Source organism: Gymnoscopelus microlampas (assembly GCF_963454915.1).
Source record: "Gymnoscopelus microlampas genome assembly, chromosome: 4".
Classification (NCBI taxonomy): domain Eukaryota; kingdom Metazoa; phylum Chordata; class Actinopteri; order Myctophiformes; family Myctophidae; genus Gymnoscopelus; species Gymnoscopelus microlampas.
The window spans coordinates 21,994,952-22,011,719 of record NC_139941.1 but is presented as its reverse complement, the minus strand read 5'-3'; the positions used below and the strand labels follow the sequence as shown (position 1 = coordinate 22,011,719).

General features: G+C 41.4%; 1 protein-coding gene across 1 annotated transcript in view; it reads left to right on the top strand.

Annotated features, from left to right (window-relative positions):
• gpat2 (glycerol-3-phosphate acyltransferase 2, mitochondrial) overlaps nt 1–16,768 on the top strand; it is a gene marked incomplete at its 5' end in the record, with an annotated part of 91,991 nt that overhangs the window by 519 nt on the left and 74,704 nt on the right. Inside the window, 2 exons of the mRNA XM_084055444.1 lie at nt 2,675–2,828; nt 2,988–3,057. Coding sequence (XP_083911570.1) covers nt 2,675–2,828; nt 2,988–3,057 — 224 coding nt within the window. The remainder of the gene's footprint in view (nt 1–2,674; nt 2,829–2,987; nt 3,058–16,768) is intronic.

Here is a 16,768-nt window from a genome sequence, read left to right as displayed (position 1 = left end):
TTGTTAGCACGACACACACACACACACACACACACACACACACACACACACACACACACACACACACACACACACACACACACACACACACACACAGCTTAACATCTGGGAAATTACACCGCTCACCCACCCAGGTGATGACAATGATACTAATGCTTATAATGACATGAATCATTTAAAACAAACGTTACAATCTTCAGTGATAGCCTTGAAATGTTTTCGTTGGCATGGTGCATAGTGAACCACTCTTTATTAGATTCATGAGCATGTTTAGAAACGTGGAGTTTAAGGTGTTTATGTTTGATAGCTGTTGTGTAATTGTGATGGAGACAATCAGTGGCTTCCAAAAGGACCGGGTTCGAGTACACACCAGAAACATGCACTAGTACTGTACCATACACCTTGTTAAAGTGTTTATTCATTTGTTTGTCTATTTATTAACTGCTTCTATTTGTAGTCTTACTTTACTTTACTTTACTTTACTTTACTTTATTATGGATCCCCATTAGCATGGCTATTCTTCCTGGATAGCCATGCTTACACTGAGGTATACAAACACTCCTGTCCGGTGATCATATAGTTAACATAGTTAACGTAGTTGATTGATCTTACTGTCGATGCGGTAGAGCCATCTTTCTTTGGTACCGATAGTGATAAACATTTGACGGTATTTTGTTTGTTGAAATAGTATGGCATGCACATATTTTACCAGTGCATACTGCAGGCCTTGATGACGGGATTTGGAAGAGGTTTTTAAGCGCTGGCTCCAATAATGTATTTTATGCGATAAATCCATGATATTCCAATGAAAATGAATGGGCGAGCTGTCAAACCAGGGCTATTTTGTCAGAGAATAGGACTGAGGCTTAGAGAACGGTCCATTAGACTGTCTTTCTTGATCTTAACAAAGACAGCAGAGTGAAAGGCAAAAGGCCAATCAGCCTTTGTCAGTTCATGTCATACATTTAACTACAGCTTGTATTGTGTTTCAGCTGTGTGTGTGTGTGTGTGTGTGTGTGTGTGTGTGTGTGTGTGTGTGTGTGTGTGTGTGTGTGTGTGTGTGTGTGTGTGTGTGTGTGTGTGTGTGTGTGTGTGTGTGTGTGTGTGTGTGTGTGTGTGTGTGTGTGTGTGTGTGTGTGTGTGCGCGCGCGCGTTGAATTTACTACTTGAAATTCTCAAATGCTTCGAGTGTGATCTATAAAAATATCAGAGGGTCAATACTGCTCAGGAGGGGCTCTCTATTCCTCTGGTGTTTGTGTTTATGCCTCCTGTATGTAAGCTATGCTCTGTGTCAGTGTCTAAAGCCTCAAACAGAGAAAGCATTAAATAGATGTAAGTATAGGTGCTGTGAGTTACCACCTGCAGTTACAGTACACCACCATGAGAACCCACGAGGGGCGTCCATAAACAAGAACATGGTGAGCTTAAATAATCGAAATTGTGGGGGTGTGTACCACACAGCTCAGTTCATGCTGCTATGTCAATCACAGCTCAGTTTACGCCATTGGTTCTTCAATGTGGGGTCCCGGGACCCCCAGGGGTCCTTTTGAGGGGGGGTTCCAGGGGGTCCCCAGCAGAATGTGTTAATACTGCATCACAATCATTTTAACCCCTCTATGCATATTTTATACGTTGGCTATTCAGAAATAGCAGATATACAAGCTCACAGCGCGCAGTGTTTGATTTGTTTCGATTATTTTTAACCCAAACCTTCTCTTCTGGGGGTCCCTGGCACAAAACATTTTCAGATGGGGTTCCGCAGCCAAATATATATCAATTTGGGGGTCCTTAGCACGAAAACGTTTGAGAACTACTTACTGGCTTAAAGAATGTAAATTGTGTGTGGGTGTGTGGAACAACCACACAGCTCGGTTAATGTCAATCACAGCTCAGCCTACGCTGCTACCTCAATCACACCTCATGCTGCTTCTACATGCATATGCATAAGCGTTCTTTTTTTAATATATATTTTTTTTTAAATGGTTAAAATAGCCGATCTACAAGCTGTCGCATCATGACACGTAGTGAGGTTGTAGAACTGCTATTTACACTCTTGTATGATGTTGTATGATTGTATGAACTACTAGAGCATTAATTCACAAAGAAACTTAAAAAGTTAAAATATGGAAATATGATGTTTCTGCCTGATTTCTACGTATAAAAGTTTAGAGAGGCATTTTAGTGTGTGCCCACAAGTGAAGCTAACATTTTGTTCATAAACTACACACTTGTTATCCAAAGCTACAGATTGCACAAGGAATCCACACCATTTTGGGGAGAATAATTCTTATAACAAGCATGTAATTTGTGATAAACTGTGACCAGCTTAGTTTGCCTAGAGCAGTGCTGAACCTTTTTTGGGACAGTACCCGCCTATCAATATCCAGGTCCCTTAGCCCCACCCCCCCCCCCCCACACACACACACCCCCAATTAAAATTAGGCTAATGTTCTGCTCTGAAAATGCTTATTTATTATTCTGTGTTATATAATTTTGGAAAAATCTAATTGAATGCTAAAAAACAGATTTTAACTTCAGCTGGACTTTTAGAATATCATTATTAGCCTACTTCCCAGGGAGCTAAAAAACTAAAGAAACACAAAGTAAACTGCACCAGTCTTCTTTTATAGTATGTGCACTTGTTCCTCAACTGTAAACAAAAATGCGTTGACAGTGTCTGTCACGTGTCTGTCACGCCTACGTAGAATAGCCCAGATCGCAGTCGGCAGGATGCTCCTAAGACACGGCTGGAACACCCAAGCTATCACTGAGTTCCTTCGGGAAAGTTCCTGTAGCAAGGAATACCAGAGTGGAGAGTACATGGACAGGTATAAGTATGGCATGGTTACAGCTTGCCAGGTGTAATAATAATAATAATCTAACAAAACGTTTCTTGAGAAATAAAAGTGACTTCAAAAAATAACAAAAAACATATCCCATTATAAATATCTGTGCGTGTGAGTGTATCTGTTCTTCGCGCATTTTAGAGCCACTTACCGGCCCACGGATCGACTTCAAACCTGGACCCAAGGGTGTGCGGTGCCCGGCACGAAGGTGGTCAGATTGGCGGTTGTCCAGGATCACCGATCCGACCAATATGCATATACAGTATATGTGTGTGTGTGTGTGTGTGTGTGTGTGTGTGTGTGTATATATATACCCGTGTGTGTGTATATATTCACGTAATGCTGTATATTCTTTTCTGAATATTGAAGTATGAAAACAACCATTGTCATCTTTTCTGATTTCAATATCTATAAAATTGATTGAATTTTTATTGTAATCCAATGAAAGCCTCACATTGGTGTTAGTGTTATTCAGGTAATTATGGAAGGACTCATCTTAAGTACCATTCCACCAATAATTATGTTATCTATATACAAAAAATAAACCTGATTCTGATATATAGCGGGACCACCAAATAATCTTATCTAAGCAAGCCATTATTGAACATAAAATCTTCCTCCCATTTACCCATGAATAAGACTGTATACAGTACAATAACTCCAGTAACTAAAACAGGCTACCACACAGCCTTTCACCTGTTGGAATAGCTTAACCTGCAAAAGAAAATGAGTTGGAGATCCATGTGGGTGTGAGCGTTTATCCAAAGAAATCTGGAAAATTGTTAGAATCAATCTGTTCTCTGTACAAATTTCACGGGTCCTCTAGGGTTTGGGTCAGGCATTTTGGACCTTTGAAGAGCTCGAATTCATAGCCCTATTGTAGTCCTGTACACACACACACACACACACACACACACACACACACACACACACACACACACACACACACACACACACACACACACACACACACACACACACACACACCCTAAGGCTTGGGGTGAAAAACTCTTACAGTAGGCTGAAACATAGCAGAATGCATTCAGTGCTGCGACTACATGCACACGCACACACACACGTCTGTGGTTGACCCTGGAGAGCAACATGGTCCATGGAAATAGTGCAGCATTATGCAACAGAACTTTGAGTGGCTGACCCGTTTTGTTTAAACTCCAGGTTGAGTTTCTGCACTATGCTTACACACACCAATGCCAACACAGTACACCAATGTTACTTTTAGTACAAAAGTACTGAGATTGTGCCGTAGCCTACCGTAGAATTTAAGTTTCAGAAACATTTGTCATCCTTATTTTAGTTTGCAGATTTTTTATCTTCACAGCTGTTCTAGTTGACGACGCGTAGAAAAACAGTCCTGTTCTGTCTGTTCTAGTACAATTTTTTTACTCTGCGCAGAAGTCAAATAATGACACGTAGTACCTCAGAAATAAAGCTGCCATGTGGCAAGTGAAGCATCCAGCCAAGGAACGCAGTTGACACTATTCTCGCCATGACAAAGTTGCAGTTGTCAGAAGCCACGATAAGCCATTGTAACGTCACCGGACACGGCGTCAATGTCAGATGTCTGTCAGGCTTCATGGAAGCCTGTCAGTTAGATGTCTGCCTTCATCTCTCTCGTTCAGCTTTCATCATTCTTTATCTTCCATCAGCAGTCATTTCCAGCCTTCCTTATCCTCTGGCCGTCTTTGACATGAAAGCTTGGTACACTGCAAAATACTGAGGGTAAATTTAACGTTGGAGTGTACACATAAATATAACACTGAGAATTTTAATGTGTGGCCGCTGGGATGCAGGGGGTGTTCGCAAAAATAAATGAATTATTTCACATTGTACTACTTAGGGAACATGGATACAATATGGTGTGAGTCTGTACTGCATAGCATACAGTTTGCACAGTATGTTACAGGTACACGTGACTAGAACCGTTGAAACAGCCAGGCATTCTGTTGGGATTCAGTGAACACATCCCAGGATTGATTCACATAGACGGCCAGATCCACTCTTCTGCCTTAACACCTCTCTGTTCTTATCCACTCCCTCACTTCTCCGCTGGAGTATTCCCTGCCGGGGTGTAAAGAAACTCCTCTCTGAGAGTAAGCGTTACATTTATGATGGAAAAAATACTTTTTGATTCTCAGTCATAGTTTAACTGGACTGATCTCTTATTGCAGTTCATTGTTTTCTGTAGTATTCTGCAGTATAGGTTGTTATGGACTCGGGAATGTAGGGTATCAATACACCTCACTGGAATGGGGGGGCATTGTTGTGCTGCCTTTCAGCTGACAATGGAGGTAGTCACAAAGCTTAATCGACATCTGTGTAAAAGGAACGGCCGGCAAGGCAGGACAGGAGCGTGATGTCTAAGGTCCATGCACCTTTCTGTATTGAACTGCTCCCTGCATCTCTTCAATTTCTCTTCCAATGTATTTCTGATCACACAAACACAGCTTTAGCGCCTTTGTCTGGTATTGAAGATAGACATAGTATTTTCAATGGGAAAATACAAACCTTTTATTATATGTAAAACACACTTAATATCACTCTCCCTTTCTCGTATTCACTCTCTCTGTCTTTCTCTCTCTCTCATGCGCACACAATTGACAGCTGTCGGTAGACTATAGCCTACATTAACAATATGATAGCCTGCTACACATTAATTAATTCATTGTCGACAAAAGAAAAAAAAAAGAAATATATGTATACTCTGTATACAACTGAATGTATATATTTTTGTTGCCTTTTTTCATTTTTTTTGTCGACACGAGTCAGTCCTCACATGTTACATGGCAACAACAGATTGAATCAGTTACCCTAAATGAATAACAATAGACCAATTATTTGTTTACTAACATTGAGACTGGACGCACAGGTGATTGTTTCACGCAATCAATTCCCAACCTGTTGTTTTGGGGTGCGCTGGTTTCAGCACACCCCAACCCCCTCCTGTGTGTTGGCTAGTGAGGCGCGTCCTAGCAAGACCTGACAGAATGGGTTTCATTGCACGCATACTGGTTGCGCGCATACTGGTTCTTATCAGTGTGACGTCGTCTGTTAAGGGGTCTATACATAGTCTTTCATCTTTGTCAGCATTTTGTTAAATTAATGCGTAGACTGTCGTTTTAAATGTAGACTATAGTTTGTGCATGAAAGAGAGAGAGTGAATAAGAGAAAGAGATAGAGAGTGACATGTAATTATGAAGTGAATTTTGTAACTTTAAAAAAAACTTTTGATCAGGTTTTCAAAAATTTGCAAAAAAAAACATTGCAACAATCTGATCTGCCTACCTTCACTCAGCCCAGGCCTTGAAACCCACTGAGGGGAGATTTTTTAGATACACTATAGAGCAAATTATACAACTTTAGCATGCTCTACTTATTTGAAAACAGCCTTTATAATGGATCTTCTGTAACTGCAGTCTGCTACTATACGTTGTCAGCCCATTTTGTATAGGTATTATTTTAAATAAACAAGGGCGTTGCCTGTCGGGAACGATGCCTGTTGGGATGCATACTGTACCCTCCGGTTATGCAGTACCCGTTGAGAGTACTTACTGCAGTATCCATTATCATAGTACTTATCTATGACGTCAGTACTATGACATCATATTGCTGACATAATTAATCTCCATATATGGGCATAAAATGGACAAAGACACACAGACGTCAGGTTGATGACATCAGGGATCTCCATATATAGGGATTTGTGTATTTACTGAACTTTTTGGTTAATTGCCGATCCGAATTAACACCGGGCACGGCAACCCCTCGGGTCGATTGTCCTTTAACCCGTCGTACCGGCTGTCAGAGTACGCGTTGTGCATGGCACCCGGGGCATAGCACTGCCTCTGGTCCTCTGCAACACACACGGCAAGTTTCAAGTCGATCAGTCATGGTTCTCAAGATAGATGGGGGGGAGTACCCGGACATGCACGCACGCAGAGATGCCATGCATTTATATATAGATATAGGCTATGTATAGTTATATAAATCTATAGAATCTATCAACAACAGCAGTTAAATAGCATAGTCTAAAACACATCACGCCTCTTATTCCGGAACGCTGGCTTGCATTGTAAAAACATGGATGCAGCATTGTTTGGTTATATGTAAAACATTTAATCCAGTATTAAATATGGCCCTTTCTTAACCAGTGCAGAATCTCTCTATAAATGTTGCCTCTGTTTGTCTTGCTGTACTGTAGCGTTATTGTAAATTATTATAGCAATTTCTCTGTTTCAAGAGATGGGTGTCGAATTCTTAGCCGTAGTAATAACCAATAAAGGGAAAGGAGGCGATATAAAACACAGAGGTGTGGGGGAAGAGATTGGATCCTGCCAAAGAGATTCAAATTCTGTTTAAACCTGTGCATCACTGCCAAGGGAAGAGAAAATAACATGTGTAAGCAGAACTCTGGGCCATATAGAATCAGTTGGAATTAGTTTACTAAGCCATCCGGCACAGGAACAAGCAATCGTTTGTTCTGCTTCCCAGGCGGTAGATCGTACATTGACGATGCCAATTGACTTTTTTCGCCGCACTTCTGGATTTTCCTCACAGCGAAGCCTCAATGCAATCAACCAAAACGTCAGCCATCATAGCTTCGCCCCACACACTTTCACATGCAATACATGCCTACAGCAAGGTGTCTTCCGTGTACCAGTCACACATTAATTGTACCACCATGACCTCTCGGAACACATGCAGTATATATTTAACTCCCTTGCCATATGCAGGCATGCTGCTGATGTTTAGTATTCATACTGGGGGTCATTGAGCCGTGGCCTTTTGGCGGCCACTGGGGCGCTTAGATGCTGGGAGCAGCAGATCCATATTTAATGTCTTCTAGGCAGTCGGCAGGACAACAGGTTACCATTTGATGTGCCCTCCCATGCCACAGTGCCATCCTGCGAGGCTCAATGTTCACACTGTCAGTGTCACTTAAAGAAGACCACTCATTGTAATCCTCAGACTCAGTATTTGTGAATGAGAACAGCAAATCTCAACTGTTTTAATTATTTCAAGGACCCTCAGTTTGATACTATGCACACATCTACACTGTAAAATCCTCAGTGTCTATTGTGAGTCGTTAAAGCGAGCGAGCACACTGTTATCCTCACTATATTTATTCTTTATTGTCTCTTCCCCTAGTGGACTCGAGGTCAGGGGCTCGAAGTTAGGATGGAAAAGTTTGTTAGCCAGAACCAATCAAATTCAGGTTACGTTTTTTTTTTTTAACCAATCTCATAAGTTATACAGTGGGGGGGGGGGGGTACTCTTTACCCTGGTACCCCATAGATCCTCCTCAAGGACACCAGACCCCACGATGAGAACCAGAGAAGTAGAGCAAGTTAAATTCTCGAAGTGCATGATACCAGAGCACACAGCACAGGGCCCCCAGTTAAGCGGCGTAACAAGGCAGCAGTGGGCCCCGACGCGGAGTGGTCACCGTGGGCCCTCAACCCCCCAGAACAGAACTCAGAAAACAGCCCAAACTGGAGATCTCTGTATCTGTCAATCCTTTTTTATTTTTTTTATTCTACTGTCTGTCTGTCCGTCTGTGAACAGCTAATCTACGACTGATCCGTGTGAAACTGTGCACGCACACTCCCAGTATGCCAAGGAAGAAACTCAGCCCAAAATGTTTCTAATCGGCCTGATAGTGGCGCTATAATAGGCCAATTTGCGTTTCTCTGGATTCCTTGGATTCTTGGACTTGGGTTACACAGGACATGCCCATTTCCGCCTGACCAGATTTTCCGCCATATTGTGGTACTACTCCTACAGATTTTGTCCCAAACTCACGCAAATTGGTACACATGACTTTGTGTGTCTGTCTGTCTGTCTGTCTGTCTTCCCAGCATATTCAGGCTCTCCATTAGGCTCTTATGCCAGATCCAAGACTGTCACATAATATGAATATGATTTTCCATATTCCATCCTGATTGGCTAAGGTTGGCTTCCAAAGTTTGCAGGATTGGTCCGTTTTGAACTAAATGCCTCAAATCATGAATGCAGCATGCGATTTCCGTGAAATTTCACATGCACATTCCCGCTAGGCAGATGAAAAAATGCCACTCGAAAATGTTCAAATCAGCCTCATGGTGGTGCTATAAAAGGTCGATTTGCATTTTTAACTATAACTGCACCGATCTGAGTGAAACTTTGCACGCATACTCAAGGAAAAACATCTGCCCTGCATTTTTCACATTAGCCTTTTATAACGCCACCAGGAGGCCGACTTATGGAAAACTCATTTTTTTAGATTAAGCCTTTTTTATTTTATCCAAATTTCACGCAAATCGGTACACATGATCTCTATAGTCATATGATCAAGATGGATCTGTTTGATTTTCCATATTCCATCCTGATTGGCTAACATTGACATCTAAAGTTTGCAGGAGTGGCCCGTTTTCAACAAAATTACGCAAATCATGAACGCAGCACCCGATTGCGGTGAAACTTTGCACGCACATTTGCACTACGTTGAGAAACAAATGCCACCCGTTTAACATTGCCCTATTATAGCGCCACTAGGAGGCCAATTTTTCCAACACTTTTCTTTTTTATATTACTTTATATTATTTTGTCCAAACATCATGCAAATTGGTACACATTATCTCTATAGTCAAATGATCAAGATGGTACCGTCCAATTTTTCATATTCCATCCTGATTGGCGAATTCCGAATATTGCTGGCCCACAATAACCTACCTGACCGGGTGGAGACCTGTGCTCTGAGGAGCACTTTTTCTAGTTTTGAATTGTGTAGTGAAGATTGGTATCCTGACCCGAAAACATTTTTTTTGTGAGCTGGAGACAATTAATAATAATAATAATAATAGCTTGGATTTATATAGGCCTTTCATGAACCCAAGGACGCTTTACATCTAAAACAATGAAGAACCAACAAACAAACAACCAAACAAAACAACAAATATCTATTTGCCATAAGCCTGAGAGAATAGGTGTCTTAAAATAATACTGTTGGAGCATGGCGAATCTCCATTGGGACAGAGTTCCTGAACAAACACTCTGTAGCGATTACTATTAGAATATAGAGCTAACACTTATTTTAACAAAAGTATCACTTACTGCACCTTTAATAAATTAAACGATATTAACAGAAAAAGCTCCTGCTCGATAAGTAACTCACAACTCTGGTCATATGCAGTGCACTCTTGGCTTTGCTGAATGTCGTGTCAAATGGAGGGTGAGATGCATGGCTGGTTTATTGTGCAAAATAGCCTGGTGTGCAGTTTCAAATGGATGGCTCATGGGTAAATGTGTGCTATATCTGTGATGTTGCATGCTATTGAAAACTTGCTTGAGATTGATTGTTACTTCTCGAGTAGGGGACCTTGGTTAATAATGTCTCCTCATGCTCCGATGGAGACGGGCTACAACCAAGCCCATATCGTCTTTTTTCATCTCATCTGTCTGTGAAGTTGCCCCTTTGAAACATATTGGACTGCTATTGGATCCTGGCTAATCAGCGATCACCCATTATCTCTAACAAGTTAATTGTAAAATGTGTTTTTAATTAAAAGAAATATGTATTAACATTAAAATACATAAATAAACATACAAATAAAGATGATATAAGATGTGCAAGAAAATACAAGGTAAATAACTTCCTTAATTGAAAAGGTTACACAGTGACTTACAGCTCATTGCGATGTGAGCATCTAGATAGGCTATTATCACTACTGACAAACAAGTATATTAGGTTTAAGTGGATAAGTCAAACCACTTCTCCTGTCGGTTACTTCCTTTCCAATGGAATGGCATTAAAAAGTATTCTACCCTGCTCTCCTTGCTCTAGTTAAAGCCGGTACAGAGAGGTCTACTTTTTTTTTAAGTGGAATTAAAACTTTGACCTTGTGTCTAAATAGTCCTTTTTCCTTTGTTCTCTTTGCCAGTCTCATTTTCAACCTCGGCTACATGTGGTATTTAAGCAGAAGGTTTGTTTCCGTATATGGTTAATTCGGCATATTTTGTTAATGAGAAGAATGAGTTTGCATGAGCACAGGGTTTTAGAATGTGTGGGTTTCATCAAGGGACGATTACTAACAGGTGGTGATGAATATAAATTTCATACATGCGTAAAATATAATCAAATTTTCTTCAACGCAGTGTTGATAAATGAGGTCTCTAGGTAATACGAAAACAACACAGATCTTTTGCATCTTTTCCAAGTCCTTCTAAATGAATCTGGTTGTAGTAATATCAAAGATGAGAAGTTTTTTTCTTTCATTTCTGGATCTGGAAAAGTGTTCACATTGCTTCCTAGTCATGTGGAAGAAGAACATGCTGAAGTCTTATATTGCTGCAATTCAATGTTATATCCCTCTAATTAAAATTGGTAGTCTGGACCACAGTTAATCCCATGGTGGCACACATTAAATATACATTACCTATGCATTCATATTGCATAAGATGGTCATTGGTGACTACTAACCTTCGGCTCCTGGCTACGTGCGTTACCGTAGCCCCAGGGCCCACCTCTTTTTAGGTCAGAGATTTGTATGGCATGCTTGGTTTTCTATCTTTGAGATCCATAATAAGCATCACATCGTAAGGATGAAAGCTTGATCTACAACCTCACGACGTGTTGCGTTGTGAGCTTTTACGTCGGCTATTTTCGGTACTGGACACAGGCACCCAATCAAGTATACTGTAAATCAGGCGTTAGCATCTAATTGATTGACGTACCTTCCCTTCCACCACCTAGACTGCTTTCCGGACCTGGAAGAAATAAAGCTAGTGATAAATGGAGGGAGAGATGGTGAGGGAGAGCAGCCAGTAGGCGAGAGAAAGCTCAGGCGCTGTTCCCTCACCTAAATGAGCTTCTCCCGGAATTATTGGCCAAATCAATCGGAGTGCTGTGTGACGCTGGTACTGTCTACCTGCAGGGCAGGACTACAATAGTTTTATATCACTCTCTCTGTACGGAAAAAGTGGACACATAATACAGTGGAAAAAAGGCATTTAGTCTATCCTTATTACTGTATATGTTGCTCTGCCATGTTTCAACAGTAGATACTTGTTTTGATCACTTAGACTTATTTTTTTGTCAAGTAGAAAACATACAGATGGTCTTACTTCAGGTCTCATTATTGTCAGTACTGTAAGTAAATAGGTCGGAATGGTTTATTGTTTGTATCAGCATCAAGGGCTACTCCCCCCCCCCCCAAGGCTGAGGTGAAGTGTTTTAATGCAAATCTATCACAGTCAGTGCTTAAAAAAAAGGTTTCAACTCCTAGTACTGCAGTGTACTCTGCCCCCACTGTTTTCTGTAGCTGAAATGTGTTTTCACGAAGTGCCCGGCGATAGCTTAGTAATGCGTTATATTAACCAGCAGCTAAATTACATTTACCATTACAAATTCCATTTGTGCACTCTCAGCGTTAGATTAACACAATCTTTTACAGTGCATAAAGATATTGAAATATAGCTTTTTTCTTTTTGCAATACTAATTTCAGCATATCAAGTTTTTACAAAATGCTCTTGCTATTACACCATGCACTCACTGCACTACAGCATTCATTTGAGATGATTCCATTTAGTATGAACACAGTGTCACTGTAGGATACAGCTTACCACTCGATATATATCAAGGATGAAGAGAATATTATACTTGTGAGCTCAGGGATCCAAAGTTAGAAAAAGTTGTTTTTTAGAAGCTCAGACATGTAGCAACAGCTGCAAGATGCATCAATGAATCTCTCAAACTAAGCAAGACTGTTCTGTCTTGTACGCACACTCCCTGGAGGCAAAGGAACAACCTCTGCACCAGCCTGAGGTTTCAGCCTGTTATAGCGCCACCAGGAGGCAGATTTGTTATATTACTCCTTCATATTTTGTCCAAACATCACACAAATCGGTACACATTATCTCTATAGCCATGTGATCAAGACCGATCTGTCAGATTTTTGGCTAAGATTGGCTTCCAAAGTTTGCAGGAGTGGCCTGTTATGAGCAAAATGCCAAGGAGAAAGACAACCTACATTTTCCAAAACGGCCTGGTGGCGCTATAACAGACCGAGTCACGCTTTGGTCAGGTCTATAACTTTTGAACTGTAGGTCATACAATAAAATAAAATAAATCCTTGGATCATTATGCAACTCCCCAAATAAGCCACGCCCATTTCCACCTAACAAGTTTTTTTTGCAAAGCACACTTTTTGCTACTACTCATACCGATTTTGTCCAAACCCAAATTGGTACACCATATCTCTGTAGTCATGTGATCAAGATGTATCTGTCATATTTTTCGGATTCCATTCCGATTGACTATGATTGGCTTTCAAAGTTTGCGGAAGGGGCTCATTTTGCACGCAATGCTACAAGTACCGCTGGATCAATCGGTGGGACACTTTGCACGCATGTCGCATGCACACTCCCAGTAGGCCAAGTAAGAATCTCCACCCAATTTCTTTTAAAATCGGCCTCTATAGTGCCACCATGAGACCCATTTATACTAAACAAATTTTTTGTTACTTTTCCGTCTCCTACAGATTTTGTCCAAGCCTCATCCCATTCTAATTGGCTATGACTGCCTTCCTGGGTAGGCAACCCGGCCTGGAGACCTGTGCTCCGAGGAGCATACATACTTTACTAGTTCTATATCAAACTTGTGCTTATACTTTGTTGTACACAGGCTTCTTCCAAACAGACTTGGAGTAAACGGTTATTTTTCTTAAGGTTTCACTTGTTATCGCTCAATACAAGATGATCAGTACTTTCAGTGAAACAAGATAGATGGATGGCATGTGGGGAAAACCCTGGTTGTGAACTATTGATTAAGACCTGACGAGTGAATTTTGGTAACGTTGGACGTTGAGTATCAACTGAGTATATACAGTATATATTTTTATTAAAACATTTTTGACAGCCTTTTTTACCTTTAACACATTCCCTGCCAGAGTTTATTCATAAGGTACTCACCCACTGCCAGCGTTTTTGAGTTTTATAGCCTTTTGAACCGTTCACAAAAAAATTATATCCATTAAAATCCGCGATCGGATGGTGTTTATAAACAGCAACGACGGACGTACGAGCCCTCATAATGTTTACACTTTTTTTCCTTTTTCTTCTTCTGTGGTATCGGCCGCTGAAAGAGGCTGCAAACGTCATATCCGTTTGGCTGTGACGTGGCTGTGACGTTTCCCCACCGGCCATCTTAGATTAGCTTAGCCTCCGATCGGCTATCAGATCGTTTTTAAACACAAAGAGGATAACCGTTCGTCGATCAAAGAAAAGAAAATACAACCGGAGCTTACCATTCGTTTTTTAAACCGTGTGAAAATCATGATCTTTAGCCAAAACCAGGGAAAAACTGTTTTTTCAGGATAAAAAACGAACCGGAAACGGTTGTCGGAAATGTTCTCATAGGATGGGTCGGAAGCGTCATGGGGAAAAAAAAAAAATCAAGGATGGTACCAAAAACATTTTTTTTCGTTATTAAACCACATTAAAAGACGATCCCGAGATATCTCGGGATACGCAGGTAACGGGTGGATTTAATGTCCCGAGATATCTCGGGATTGGCAGTATATGTGTTAAGCAGAGAGGTACACTTTCTCAGAGCCTCAACACGGTTGGCAAGCCAGAGGAATGTTTCCCTATGAAAGGGAAACGCAATTAGAAAGTTATTGTTTTTTATCTCATAAATTGCCTTCTTAAATTGATTTGACTTCTTTGGCATGTGCATGTTTGTATGTCAGACGATGAGAGCGCGAGATCTGCCCGATATATTTTCTCTCCATTAGTCATATGAACGGCACTGATAATGCTAGTGTGCTTCTTTATTACCATCATCAGTTTTATTGGTGGTGTTAATACTACGCTCTGTTCCTCTGGCTCTCTAATGCCGAACAGATGAGAGGATCAATCACAGCAAGATTGGCTCCTGGAGGAGAAATAACCCGCATCAATGAGAGGGAGAGAGGGAATCAAACCAAGGTAACGTGAGGAAAGGAGGGAGAGAGGGAGAGGGAGAGAGAGAATATCAGAGGTGACGTACGTGAGTGAGAGACAATCAAACATACGTAGGTAATGTGAGTGAGAGAGAGAATCAGAGGTACAGTAATGCGAGTGAAAAGGAGAGAGAGAATCAAACAGAGGTAACGTGGGTGAGAGAGGGAGAGAATCAAACCGAGGTATTGCGAGGGAGAGAGAATAAGGAAATGCGAGTGAGAGAGATAATCAGAGGTAACGAGAGTGAGAGAATCAAATTGAGGTAATGTGAGAGGGAGAGAGAATCGGGTAATGTGAGTGAGAGAATCAAACAGAGCTAATGCAAGAGAGTGAGATGAGTTATTCATTCAGAGAAAAGCAGGAGGGAAAAAAGGCAGTGGACATAAAAGTGATTTATGGAGGAACAGGAAACAACATGTTAAGGGTGGGGGGGCACATTGGTGTCACAGAAGCAAACAGAGAGAAACTAGGGAGAGAAATGGTAGCTCCATGGAAAAGGGTGCGATAATGGAAAGGGAGTGAAAACGAACAAAGGGTGGTGGTGGTGGAGGGGGAGTGTTCATGCTTTTTACTTGTCTCTTTGAAGCCCTCATCCACAGCACACAGCTGCACGTTTCTGTCTCTCCACAAGCACCTTGCCCCAAACCTTTACAGTGAAAAAAGGCAGATGGATGGAGACTCTCATGCCTTTGATTATGTGCCACAGGATGCTCTCCACTAAGGCCCCAGAGTCACGCTCTATTTCTACCCGTGCAATAACTAAGGCGGCCATAATAGCCCTGCCTTCTGGCTCGGCTCCTATGAGGCACAGTTATGTCTGGCAAGAACGGCACCCCAGGGCACGTGTTGGGTGGGGGGACTCAACTTCAGCAGTAAAACTGAGAAATATTAGGCTGCTTATGGACTTACGGACAAAAGTGTCTGTCCAGGAAGTCGTCAACTTCAATTGTATTTCTGTTCGAGAGAGAGAGAGAGCACAGAAGGCAGGAAGTGTTGGAAGACAAAAAAATGTACAGTAAGTATCTCATTCCCTGCCATGGACGTCTGTAAATTGAAAGCCCAGTCCGTCAAGGACGTCTTTTGACGTTTCTAGTTTTTTTTGGTGTTTCCACTAGATGGTGCTCTTGGCTGGAATATGGGTGACCACTTTATCCCTAGCCTGGTTCCAGACCATGGACCCCGCCCACTCTCTGAGTGGACTGCCCCTCTTGGTCTGGTGTTGTAATGTGAGCCTAGGATTTATTCGGTACAAAAAGTACCGTCCCTTGTGATTGGTTTAGAGAAATTCTAAACCAATTCTAATTGGTTTAGGGAAATCATAATCCCCTCCCCCTTGTAATCGCCTACACTGGAGCTAATGTCAGACTGAAGCTCCACGCAGCTTCAGTCTGATAATCAGGCTACTTCATCCCCAGATACACACAGAAGCAGGAGATCACGTGATCCCAAGATTTACTGCTCCACTCACTTCCTGTTTAGCGTCTCTGGGAAAACAGCTGTAACTTGAGTTGCTTTTATTTCCCAGCATTTTTCGCGAGACATGCTATTTTGAATGGCCCAAGCGAAGGAGGGGTCGCGGGTGCCTTTTTCCCCCTTTTTTTCACGGAAGCACAGTGAAAGCCTCAGTGTTTTGCAACCATCAGGGAATTGATCATACTGGAGATAAATATTTTGTGACCACTTGAAAAGGTAAGAAATATGAAAAATTGTGGCAGTGGATGATTTATTTAAAGGTAGGGTAAGTGATATTTTTGGGTTAAAACAAAAAGTATTTTGTTAAAAGGTTAAAGCACTATATTCTGATAGTAATCATTGCTATAGAGTGCTTGTTCAGTAAGGACCTCTACACACTGTACGATATTTGAAATGGTCGGCGAGAGAACAGATCGTTAAGCATTTCACATTGCACAAGTTTCTCTCTTGA